General features: G+C 36.1%; 1 protein-coding gene across 3 annotated transcripts in view; it reads right to left on the bottom strand.

Moving 5' to 3' along the window:
- Window positions 1-13,949, bottom strand: part of Lerp (lysosomal enzyme receptor protein) — a 441,548-nt gene that overhangs the window by 349,250 nt on the left and 78,349 nt on the right. For all 3 annotated transcript variants that reach the window (XM_090379899.1, XM_090379900.1, XM_090379901.1), the window contains exons 10-11: window positions 13,596-13,745; window positions 7,994-8,131 (exon numbers count right to left, since the gene is read on the bottom strand). In XM_090379899.1, the coding sequence (XP_090236025.1) occupies window positions 7,994-8,131; window positions 13,596-13,745 (288 nt within the window). The remainder of the gene's footprint in view (window positions 1-7,993; window positions 8,132-13,595; window positions 13,746-13,949) is intronic.

Genomic DNA, 13,949 nt, shown 5'->3' with positions numbered 1-13,949 from the left:
GAGTGAAGGTGGAGTTCGGTTTCTGGTCCATAAAGATTTAAAAAACATTTTGGAATTCAAAAGTACATCACCAAGGGTATCGTGACTAATACTCAGGATTTCTAAGAGGTACAAACTAAAGGTTATAATGATTTATGCACCAACATTGAGCCATGATGATGAAGAGGCTGAAGAAATGTACACCAAAATTGAGTCTTAGATGAGCAGAAAACCCACTACACTATTATTGTGGGGGACTTCGATGCTAAGGTTGGATAAAGACAAACAGCGCAGAAAGGGGAACTATAGGAAATTTTGGAATTGGTGAAAGAAATGAAAGAAGTGAAAGACTTGTGGAATGTGCAGAATCTCAAGCATTGTCAGTAATGAACGCTTTTTTTCAAGAAAAGCGTGAACAGAAAGTGGACATTGAAGAGTCCAAATGGATTAACAACTAATGAAATTGACTTCGTCCTCACTAACAGAAGATATATTGTGAATGATGTTACCATCCTGAATAAGGTAAATGTTGGAAGTGATCACAGAATGGTAAGATGTACACTTGATATATGATGCTAGCAGTGGGAAAGATGGATTGCAAATTAGCAACACATACAACATACCCGATATTCTTCCTGATGAGATAGAACATGCATTGAAGAAAATGAAGAATCAGAAAGCCCCGGGGGAAGTTACTGTAGAGTTGTTAAAATTGGGAGGAAGAGACTAACACAAAAACTGGCAAGGCTCTTCACAAAGTGCATTAGAAAAGGTGTGACGACTAAGCAGTGGAATAATGCAATCATAGTTTTGCTGCATAAGAAAGGAGATAAATCAGAAATTGGAAATTATAGACCAATTAGCTTGTTATCCCACATCTACAAGTTGTTCACAAGGGTCATTACAACAGATTAGAAAGAATACTTGATGAGAATCAACCGAAAGAGCAAGCTGGCTTTAGGACAGGATGTTGTTATTGTTATTTGGATTTTAGGAGCAGTAGCAACTACGGCCATATTGCTCCGGGAATATGAGGTGGTTATTTCCTGAGCTTTCCACATCCTCCGTATTTGGTGGTGATGGGCTCGAACCCTGGTCTAATCAAGAAGCATGTGCTATGCACTGCTGCTCCTTCCCACCTGGCTACGGAAGCACCCACTTTAGGACAGGATTCTCAACTATGGATCACCTTCATGTAATATCACAGCTAATGGAGAAAGCAAATGAATACAAAACACTATTATGCCTGGCATTTGTGGATTATGAAAAGGTATTTGACTCCATACAGCATAAGGCAATGTTTCGGACACTGGAAAGACAAGGCATAGATACCCCACATATTATGATTTTGAAGAAAATATATGAGAATGCTACCTCCTTTATTAGACTAGACAAAGACAGTAGCAAATTTAAAATCGAGAAAGGAGTTCGACAAGGAGACACAATATCTCCGAAGCTGTTTACTGCTGCCCTTGAGGAAGCTTTCAGAAGATTAGACTGGTCGCAGAAAGGAGTTAATGTGAACGGAGAGTACCTAAACCATTTACGATTTGCAGATGACATTGTGGTCATAAGCCACAATCCCAAAGAATTAGAGGAAAATCTTAATCAGTTATGCAGTTAGTAAGGATTTTGGACTAAAGATGAATATGGCTAAAACAAAAGTAATGAACAAGTATGCCACAGAAAGGAAAATTATGATTGAAGGAGCAGTAATTGAAAAGGTGAAGTCACTAGGTGGTAGATGACTCTCATCAACCGGTGAAATACCACCACTTTGCTTATTGGAGGCTTGAAGTGGTGGAACCCATGTTTAGTCTCTAGAGCTAAGTTCCGGTCAACCCTTCGCTATCGCTTCCATCATGCAGTATAATTGACGAATTTTGAGGTTATGAAGAACGTCGTGGCGAGATCCAATATTCCTTACATTTCAAGGGTACAGCTCTAAAACGGTGTTCGCAGGCCGGCCACTAGTTAGTACACCAGATCGAACTTATTGGTAACTCTCTAGGAGGCTTCCGGATCAGCTAGTGTATAATCTTGCTACCTCTACTCTGCCAGATAGTGAATGGAGGGAGTCCGAGTAGTGTGTATGCGGGGAGCATTGTCGAGGCCACGTTATGTCAAGGATCTGGGTATATTCTTACCACGTGTACGCAATATCCAAAAATTTCATTACTTCATACAGTATGTCCCACCCACTTTTTCTTACTATTGAATACACCATGAATTGTCAAACTAATAGAGCAAGCTTATCTGCGAAAAGATCTAAACCTCCCAATCCCTTCCTAATTCATTTCACAAATATACGTGGTCTCAATTCTAATCTCAACGATGTCCATTTCCACTTGCAGACTGCCAAACCCCATGTACTTTTTCTGACAGATTCTCAGTTATCGGTTGATTCAACTACTGCTCATCTCAGATGCCCAAATTATTCGCTGTATGATTCCTTTCGCCTCAAAGGTGGTACTTGTGCATATGTCCGTTCTGATATTCCCTGTCAGAGACTTGGCAATTTGGAATCTCCTCTCTTTGATCTTCTCTGGCTCAAAATCTCTCTACCTCATTGTGTCAAATTCATCTGTTGTCTCTACCGTTCTCCCAACTCCACTAATCACTTGGAGCTCTTCGACTTCCTCCAGTCCAACTTTCCTAACAGTGAGGTAATTTTCCTTGGTGATTTTAATGTTCACAACTCCAGCTGGCTTCCGTTTTCTAGTCACACCGACCCAGCTGGTCGAGATGCTGAGGCTTTTGCAATTACTAGTGACCTAGCACAGATTGTTCATTTACCAACAAGAATACTGGACAATCCTAATCATACAGCCAATACGCTTGATCTTTTTCTCACAAACAACCCTTCTAAGTACACGGTCGAAGTGACAGGTCCTTTAGGCACTTCAGATCACAACTTGGTGACTGTCTCTTCTCCAATGGAACCTTTATCATATGGCTATTCCCAACCTCGTATTGTTTGGCATTACAAGAATGCAAAATGGGATGACCTGCAAGACTTCTTTTCTTCCTTTCCTTGGTCGGATTACTGTTTCAAAACTTCTGATGTCAATGTTTGCTCAGATCATGTCAGTGAAATTATTCTTGCAGGAATGGATTCCTTTATCCCACACCCCACTTTAAAATCTCGTCCTTTATCTAAACCTTGGTTTTCCAATAAATGTGCTAAGGCTGTTCAAGAGAAGAATGTTGCATATCGTAATTGGCTTGTTTCTAATTCTTCTGCCTACACCAAAGCTCGCAACAATTGTAAAGCAGTTATTAATCAGTCCAAACTAGAGTTTGAACAGGCTAAGAGTAGAAAACTTGCTTCTTGCCCTAATGGTAGTCGAGCATTCTGGTCTCTTGCCAAAGCTATTGGCCACAACTTTTGCCCATCTGTGCTCCCACCTCTGTCCAAACCAGATGGTTCTGTTGTCACTTCAGCCAAGGATAAAGCTGACCTGCTAGCATCCCATTTTTCTTCCAGCTCATGTATTAATGATCTTGGTAAAACACCTCCCACCATTCACAACACGCTCCACCATTCACAACACGCTGCATTCAATGCCTCCTGTGGTCTTCTGTCAAAAGGATATCAGAAGGATTTTGATGAATCTTGATGCTAAGAAAGCTCCAGGTCCTGATGGTATTTCTCCACTTGTTCTCAAAACCTGTGCTCCTGAACTTACTCCTATTCTTTGCCGCCTTTTTTCACTTTGTTATTCCAAAGGTGTTTTTCCTTCTGCTTGGAAATTTGCTCATATCCAACCAGTTCCTAAAAAGGGTGACAAATCCCTCCCATCCAATTATCGTCCCATTGCAATTACTTCTACTCTTTCTAAAGTAATGGAGAAATCAATTAACCGCCAACTCTTAAACTACCTAGAAACCTTCCGTCTGATCAACGATCGCCAGTATGGATTCCGTCAGTGTCGATCCACTGGTGATATTCTGGCTTATGTTACCCATTTATGGACTAATTCAATGGAAAGGTTCGGTGAAACACAAGTAGTTGCTCTTGACATCTCAAAGGCTTTTGATCGTGTTTGGCATAAAGGTCTTCTAAACAAGCTTCCATCTTACGGTTTGCCAACTGTGTTTAGTAATTGGTTATCCAGTTTTCTCTCTGATCGCTCACTGAGGGTGATGGTAGATGGCTCTCTGTCTTCTAACTTCTCCACTAATGCCGGTGTCCCCCAAGGTTCAGTTCTTTCCCCCACTCTTTTCCTCTTGTATATTAATGACCTTCTTCTATTAACTGGAAATCCTATCCATAGTTTTGCCGATGATAGCACATTGCATTCCACTTTCCATTTTGAGAAACTTTTTCCTGCTCAATCAGTTTCAACTTCTCAAAAATCTGCTACCAATTCCTTAAATGCCGATCTTCATGTAATTCTCCAGTGGGGCAAAGACAACTTAGTTGATTTCAACCCTTATAATACTCAGTCTTGTCTTATATCTCGCAAAAAGGATTCTTCTGCTCCTATGCTTCTCTTTAGAGACACTCCGATTTCTAGGCAAAATAATATATCTCTTTTGGGGATTACCCTGACTTCTAATCTCTCTCTTGGCACAAGCACATTACAAATATGGCTTCCTCTGCATCTAAAAAACTTGGATTTCTCTTTTGCTATCAGCGTTACTTTTCTTCTAAACAGCTGCTCACTCTGTATAAATCGCAAATCCGCCCTGCCATGGAATATTGTTCCCACATCTGGGGTGGTGCTCCCAAAACCTCTCTCAGGCTTCTTGATTCCATTCAGAAGAGGGCAGTTAGGTTAATTAATGATTCATCTCTAACAGAGTCTCTCCACTCGCTTTCTCATAGACGTACTGTTTCTGCTGCATGCCTCTTCTACAGATACTTCCATGGGCACTGTTCTTCTGAATTGACTTCTATAATTCCCGCTGTCTCATTCAAAACAGTCGGAACACGTGCTGCCACCAGCCAACATCCATTTACTGTCCAACTTCAAACCCACAGAACCAAATTTTCATTTCCTCATTTATTCATTCAACTGCCGTTTTCTGGAATAAACTTCCTTCATACGTATTTTCTGAAAATTACAATCTACAAAAGTTCAAGTCCAATGTCAACAAATATCTTCTTTCGTCTTCTCAACCTCCAATCCAAGCACGGTACTAAGTAGTATAGGTTCTAATACCTCTTGTGTTTGGGGTTCACATAAAAAAAAAAAAAAAAAATATATATATATATATATATATATATATATATATATATATATATATACACACTTATCTGGGACAAGTTATTAGCTGTAATAATGATAAATGGCTGGAAGTCAAGAGAAGAGTAAATTTTGGATGGATAGCATTCAGGAAATATAGTCACATACTGAAGAGCAATATCCCAAGAATGGAACGAATTATATTGGGATTCAGACTGTTAGATAAGAAGAGAAACACATGGATTAGGCAGCAAACTCAAATAAAGATTTTTTTTTTTTTTTTTTTTTTGATTTGGTAGTTGTTGGCGCATCGGCTTCTGTGGCCATATTGCACCTCCCAAGGTTTTTTTTGCAGTACTTTGATCTAAGCCCGAGGCGGGAATGGAACCCGCGACCTTTGGGTTGCCGGGCAGGTACTTTACCCACTCGGCTAGCCCGGTCGGCCTCAAGTAAAGGACATTCTTATCAAAACTAAAGAACTAAAATAGTCTTGGGCAGGACACATAGCTCGAAGACATGATGACAGATGGATTAAGAAAATAACAGAATGGTACCCAAGAGGAGCTAGAAGAAAACCTGGAAGACAAAGACGGAGATGGATAGATGTAATTCATGAGTTTGTGGGTAGTAAATGGATGGCCAGTGCTCAAAAGAGAAGGAACTGGAAAGTTGCTGGAGAGGCCTTCATCCTGCAGTGGATTGAAAATGGCTGATGATGATGAGGTTTGTTAATTTAGGCACTTATGGCAAAAATCTCACTCTAGCTCATATCATGCATAAAACTATGTACACATTCTAGAAAACAATAGGCTATCTTAAAGCTATTGATTTCACCTACCTAGAATATTCAATTATGATACTGGAGGACAGCAATACAAAAAGTAACATAAAGTTCTAATTTGCTATGTTGATTAAAAAATACATAAAAATGTGAACTTATCAATAACTGGTCAAACATTTTCACTATGTGCAGTTATAAGACCAAGTAGGGGCCATGCGTAAAAGGGAAAGTAATTGATAAAATGTAAAAAAGTAAAAATAAAATGTAAACAACAGCTAGCATTTGTTTAAGGAGAAACTGTGAGAAAAGGGAACATTGTGACTGGATCGTAGCATACAGCTGCTAAGAGAGGACAGCTGCGATCACCACAGTTGGAAAAAAAAAAAAAAAAAAAAGAGGGAGACAGTGGTGGAACATGTTTCTCCTTGGAGTTTGAGTTTTCCCAGCTGAATGTCTGTCATAACTCAATATTAGTTGATATTGATGTCATTGCTAGTCATAATTAAAAAAAAAGGGGGGGGGGGTGGACCTGTAATACGAAAGGCCATATAAGTGTTGTTGGAGTTAAAAATGAGTTTTAATGAGATAGTAAAGAAGTGAATAATAAATTAGTGTTACAAGGGTCAATATGAGACAACGTTCTAGCATTGAGATCAGAACAACATTGGAATCAGTGGGAGTGCCAGTCAGATCCAAAGCTGGAGCTGATGAAAAAAAAAAAAATTGCAGCCATTATCAACCCACTGCAGGATGGAAGCCTCCTCAACAATTCATGCTGAGGGAAATGGATCATAATCTACCACGCTGGTCCAGTGCGGGTTGGCAGATTGACCGTATTCAGCAGTCAGGGGCTTGAACCCCGGGCTACTCAAGGAGTGTGTACTCCCGCCCCTGACCACTCGGCTACGGAATGAGACTGTAATTATAGTAGTGATTAACTACAAAAACTGTACATTAAAAAAAAATGTGGTTACATTACACTGGACAACCAATTTTGCTGAGCTGAATCTAAATTTGAAATTAGATATTACCTAAGTTTACAGAGGAATGCAGGTTATGCTTATTGGAATGTTTAATGATATTTTAACATATATTAGTAAAATAATAAGAGGAGTTTACCTCAATACAATTGTTTGTTTGTTATTTGGTTTTTAGGAGCATCAGCAACTAAGGCCATATTGCTCCGGGATATGCGGTGGTCATTCCCTGACCTTTCTGCATCCTCCGTATTTGGTGGTGACGGGCTCGAACGCCGGTCTAATCAAGAAGCGTGTGCTACACACTGCTGCTCCTTCCCACCTGGCTATGGAGGCACCCAATACAATTGTGTTAAATTGATTATTTAATTATTTATATTTTACTCTAATGTACCAATAAGTTGTTGATATTTTCGTTTTTTCTGTTTTAATTTCTGGAGGGTATCATACGGAAGTGTTCTACGTACTATATTGAGCTAAACTCCTCTTATTATTTTACTAATATTATTATCAATGTAGAACATATTGAGTATTACAGCTCTGATTCATACTATCTAATTTAACATATATTAAAATAAATGGCATAAAAAGTTTTTTTCATTTGATTTTTCCTTTGTCATGATCAGGAGCTTCTCTAATCAATGTCCAGCAACAGTCTGTCAGGATACTAGGCTTCCTTGGTAGCAATATCTTAATGAAAATATTCATCATGTTAAGCACTAACATGCCCAAGGTTAATTTGGAATAAGTCTAAACGGGAAGGGAGGAAATATATTTTTGGAGACATACTGCAACTGAGATTTTGCTAGGCTTGTCATAAATTCTCAATCAAATTTTATAGTTGTATGCTCTGGTGTTTCCCAAAAAATGTTCAGTTTCTTGAAGGATTTCAACAAACACCTTAAAAATATTCATCTTTCAGTAACTATCTGATCTGAAGACTGAAAAATACACCTTTGTATTTGCATTTAATTCCATCTAAATATTTTAATTCCAGGTCTTTCATACAAAAGTAAGAATAAAGGATTTATATAAATCTGTCTCGCATAATATTTAATCCTTACCTAACACATTATCAGTAATCATGCAATTAGTTCCATTTATAACAGCTTCTGGACATGCTTCTGAAGTATACCACTCAAATTCATATAAGCATTCATCTTCACTAATCCTAACCAGAACTGGTATGGTTGCTATATGACCTATAAAAAAAAAATAATAATTAAAAAACCACTAGTAGTTTTCAGGCATTGTGAATGTATAAATGTATAGAATCTGAAAACAACACAGGTACTCATACCTTGATTTCAAAACTGTTTTATATATTATATACCTTTTAAGTTACAGAGCAAGCTTACATATTCTGAACAGCTGACTGCAGTTGATTCTACCCATTTTCTAAAGCACAGGTCAGCAAAGGCTCTCTATATGCCTAAAGGACTCCTGGCCCCAGCCTGCAGTGTTTGACTAATAAGCTAAAATGCTGCCATCAAACAAAAATGCAAAACCCAGAAAAACACTGACATCATTTGGCATACTTTAGCCAAATTGATTTAACTGGAATGAAGGAGGAGAGACCATAATAAGGCCCTTTACTGAAGTTGAGGTTAACATACAATAAAATTCTTACAAACACCAACCAAATGGTGAAATGAAACTTGAAAAACTTGAAACAATTGAGATGATACATCTCTATTCTATCAAAAATAATGCTAATTTTAAGAAAATAAAGTTTGCCTATAGTACTACAGTACAAAAGAAATTCAGAAGTAAGAACTCCAAAAAATCTAGTTGAATGAGTACACTCCTTTAACAAGCTTAAATGGAAAATTTAGAGAAAGAATAGAATAAAGACTACCTAGTGAAATACTGGTGGAAGTTGAATAATGTAGATAAAATGAGAAATGGGAAGAAGTAGAATGAGAAATTCAACTAGGGCATCCTACTTAGGCCATCTCTTTGGGGCAAAGCTCATTTCTATATGTTGAAACACTACATTCTTCCTTTGCCTAGTGAGGCACTCTTAATTTAGGATCCAAAAGAATGTAGTTTCGATGGGAGACTATTGTCAGGGAAACATTTTTTATGTTAAATAAAAGTGAGCTAGAACCAGAGTATGTCAACCATGAGCTAAAATTGGTAATGTTACCAACAAGGTTGCCAGTTTATAAGAAAAGGTAGTAAAGAGAGCATTACCATTCATGTGGTAACTGAACTAACAATTTGTTGGATAAATATAGGATTGTGCTTGGGGAGAAAAAATGCAAGTTAGATCAGAATGTATTTGTCTGCAATTCTGTCCAGGCTCAACATGAGGAACTTTATAGTGAAGGCCTTGTAAATTAACTAAATGCTTGAACTCTGTATGGCTTTTGGGTAGGAATTTTTACCAGCCCAGCATGCACTTTACCTATTTTATAGAGACAGAATACGTTTGAAAAAGATGGTACAAGAATCTTTTCCAATATCACAAACAAGGCCTTAAAAGGTTCAAGAGAATAAAAGTTATGGGTGTGGCCAGGGGTTATAAAGACAAATGTTTATCTGATGATGTGGATTACAGTAACATTTGCACATTCATCAAGATTTCTTGTATGAGGCCTCAAGAGCTACAGAGCCTTCTGATATTTGGAAGATGTGCCAAAGACAGTTGCATTTTTTAGTTAAATTCTTTTAATTAATTTCCTTATTTTTAATTGTGTTAAATTGATTTTTAATCATTTGTTATTCTAATGTAAGGTTTTCGATTTTTTCGTTTTAATTTCTGGAGAGTATCATACGGAAGTGTTCTACGTACAGTCGGTCCTCGTAGAGTACAATAGTTGTGTTCCTAGAAACCTCGTGTGATGCAAAATCATGCAATATAAACAACAGGCCCTATGGGAAAAACAGGGTTATGTGCCGACCACCCAAGATTGAACACACATTTTTAACCAAAACATTACCAAACACAATAAATAATCATAATAAAATACTTACGTATTTTATTACGACTATTACGTAATAAAATACTGCATTGCTAATGCTTTTGCTTCTATCGTAAACAAACTTGTTCTTTGTTCGATTTTCTATCCAAACAGATAACAGCCATTCCATCTCTTCCAATTATTTGTGTCTTGATCTAATGGATTTTAATTACACTTTGAGTTGTTCCTACTATGAAAGTTGTTTTTATTTTCTCTGCATTCTTTCTAATTCTCGGCGTTGCCTCAATTAGGCCTGTAGCACTTGCAATATCACATGGTCTTTCATTTTGCTGAAAGCGTTTTACAATTTCATATTTTTTCTCTATTGACAGAGGCAGACTGGCCATAAACCTTACCGGGGAAACTCCAGTGGGCCAGAGGCCAGTGTGATTTTGGCCATAAACACTAGTATGAGGCCACTACAAATTTTCCCGGGTAAGAATTTTTGACCTAGTCCGCCTCTGTCTATCGGTATTGCTTTTCTTTTTCTCTCTGAATTTGTAGTGTCTTCACCAGGACATTTCCTTTTCACACCAAACATTTTACTCATTTTTAGAGAATAAAGCACATTTACAAAATGAGGAGGCAAACATGATACAAATAAACAAGGCTGCGTGCGTGTAGCAACTGAATAAACAACACTGAAAAGGCAGACACACACACACACACACACACACACACACACACACACACACACACTATTAACACCTCACTAGCTCACATTTTACTAAGCACATTTCTGGGGGTTACTACCATAAAACAAAAACAAGTTCCAGTTGCGTTTCTGATAGTGGAATCTGTTATAAATTGGTAGTAAACTCGATCTAATTGCATTTGCGATAATACCAATAGCTGGAATTATGGTGGTTTTTATGTTTTTATGATGAAATGCATTTTCCCCTTCACTGATATAAATAACATAAATACGTATTCAGAATCTTTTCTTCATTCCTATCGTGTTGCGTTCGGTTGGGGTGATTCTGCATTCGACTACCATTTCTTGTACACACAAAGGTGAACCGTGCATAAGCGAATTCGGTTCGTGTTATATACAATATCATTCCCCTACTTATAAATCGTGTAGTGTAAGCACGTTATACGAGGACTGACTGTACTATATTGAAGTAAACTTCTCTTATTATTTTACAAATATTGATATCAATGTAGAACATATTGAGCATTACAGCTCTGGTTCATACCATCTAATTCATTTTTTAAACACTTATTGACTATTTCATTCACTTCCTTTCTCTCCAGGTATAACCTATCAATACACATAATTATGGGGGATTTTTTGAACAGCTTTGTGCAAAATTACATTAAATTAACACTGAGATACTCAGCCCAAAATTACCAAATTTTGTTTCTAAAATATTGCCTTCAAAACAACATCATTCCGAAGTTTGCTATGGTCAGTTTAAATCAAAAAATTTCGGGCATAAAACAACTAGCACTTGCCACATCGCGTAATATCATTAAACTTGCCTTAAAATCTCAATATTCTAATAAACAAAAATACCTTTCCCAGGTTAGGAAGCTTTGCAATAAATTAAAAAATTATCTATATCCTAATGATTGGTGTGTATTAAGGGCCTCCATACATCTGCGACAGGAAGCACAGGCCTCAGACAAAAAACAGACACGTTAACAAATTACAAACATTATCGGGAGGGTCAAGACACGTTCATACGAATTCTAGAACATTGTCACAGGCTTGCGACCAAGTGCATATAAGTCTCCTCATTTCATCGTTATTCTATGGTACACCGCCAGACCAAATTTTGTCCTGCTTCATCATGAGCTGCACCAGTTACACTACATTTTCTACATGTTCTGTGAATTTGTTGGACAGTGTAGTATACTAACTGAACTAAAACTCTGAACTTTTTAAAAAAATTATTTAAAATTTGAATACTACACAATTGCTCTATAAGAGTCACTGTGATCAGATAATATCACTTTGACACTCAGATGAAATTTATGGGAAATAGATGACAACTAATTCTGCATAAGTCTTTTGACAATGATAAAATAATTACAGAAACTCACAAGTTATTGATAAAAAAAAATAATAAATAAATAAATCTACTATAAAAATACCAAGATGTCAATGTTCAGCTATCATGACACTGAAAACAACTGCTAAAATTGAACTGAGACTTTTTTTCCCCAAAACTATCAAAAAACTAACTTGACCATCAATAATTCAGACTTCTATTTAAGGTGTATACAGTAAAATGTTCATATCCAGAATAATAAAATATTCTGTATAACAAAATTACTTCCCCCTTCCCTGATAATTTACTATATCTCTTTTTGTAAAAATGTTATTTTAATGAATATCACTGTAAAAGTTCAGTTTAGTGCAATAAAAATTCATACCGCTATAAAAAAATAATAATTGCACTATAATTTGTAAAAAATAATCCTTAAACAATAAGACATACATTTTGCTCTTTGGTATTCTGCATCTGGCAATGCTCCAATGATTTACTAACTCGGCAGTTAACTGTTCAATTGAGATGAGTGGTTTTTCAATTGTCTACTCTCTTCAACTATTATAACTCTGAAAGTCTTACTTGGGAAATTTTGGAAGTGACAGAGGTTATTTGTGTACAATTACATACTTAGCAAAACACGCCAATAGATGAGGTGCCAGCATTGAAATTACATTTGTTTGCACTTTTGTGTAAAGGTGTACAGTTGTTTACATAGTATTATCTAATGGTTGTGCTCAGTATGGTTTTATAAATCTGAAAATGGAAGAGACTGTAGTTTAATGTTTGTAATGTTTTTCTTTTCTTTTTTTTTTTTTTCCAGGCAGTATTAAGTTTTATTTTGCTGAATATAATAACTAGCACAAAACACAAAATTTAGTTTTCAAATTTTTTACTCAGAAAATAAAATTGCAATTAATATATTTCAGTATAATTATTTTGTAATATGTAACTCATTGTTGCAATGTTTTTTTTTTTTTTTTACTGTGTTTCACCATAACAAGATTTCATTATAACAATTATTTTATTTGCCTGCACAAATTCATTATACTGACATTTCACTGAATAGTTGCTTGAATCTTTTTTCCTCTTATTTATTCTTTGGCATGGAGAGAAAACACTATGGGTTAATTAATTTTACAGAATACATATAATTTTCAAATTATTTGCCTTTAGAAACATCAATAACTAATGAATAAAAATATATATTTCATGGGTAAGATAATTCATCTTTCACTCTTCCCTATAGGCAACACTGATTTAAGGTTTAATTTAAATAATAAATAAATTTACATTTATTCGCAAGCCAGCCAAGGACATAAAGAGCTTAGATATTAATTGTGACTGGCTAGTTATTGAATTAAAAGGTAGCCAGTTTTCTCTGTGCCACAGTTCACATTGCAATATACATTTTTCATGACAGTGAACAGGATCAAACTTGCAACCTCCACATTTGTGATCATGTGCTCCAATCATAGGACTACAGCAAGCCCTTACAAAAAAAAATTTAATTTTCAGTTATCTTTCAATGCTCACTAAGTGCAAACATCAGAATGGTAAAAATAAGACATTCCAGATATTAGCTAATGCATCTGCCACATCATATCAGAATAAGAAACACTACCATCTAAGAGGATTTTATAAATCAACTTTGTATGAGATCATATGAAATAACAACACATTAGCATATCAGAAATAACTACCTGGTTTACATATGAAAGTAACAATAGAACTCTTATGCTTCCCACTGCCACATGCACTTCCTCCAGTGTAAGTCAATGTTATTTCACGAGAGTTTGGGTTATACACTGGTGATGATGTAAACATACCCAAGCTGACACTTTTACTAGAATCTGAAATTAAAACAAGTCAATCATCACATCATATCAGATTAGGATTAACAGACTTAATTTTTTTTTTTTATTATTATTATTATTATTAATACAAACAATAAATATGTTTCCAAATTCACAAAATATATTATCTACTTAGATCATATATAAAATTATGCAATAACTCAAAAAAATATTTTAGCAGTATACAATGAAGCAAAATAA

The sequence above is a fragment of the Mastigoproctus giganteus genome, chromosome 8 (genome assembly GCF_048544385.1).
Source record: "Mastigoproctus giganteus isolate SK-2022 chromosome 8, ASM4854438v1, whole genome shotgun sequence".
In the NCBI taxonomy this organism is placed as follows: domain Eukaryota; kingdom Metazoa; phylum Arthropoda; class Arachnida; order Uropygi; family Thelyphonidae; genus Mastigoproctus; species Mastigoproctus giganteus.
This window is presented reverse-complemented; position numbering and strand designations above follow the sequence as displayed.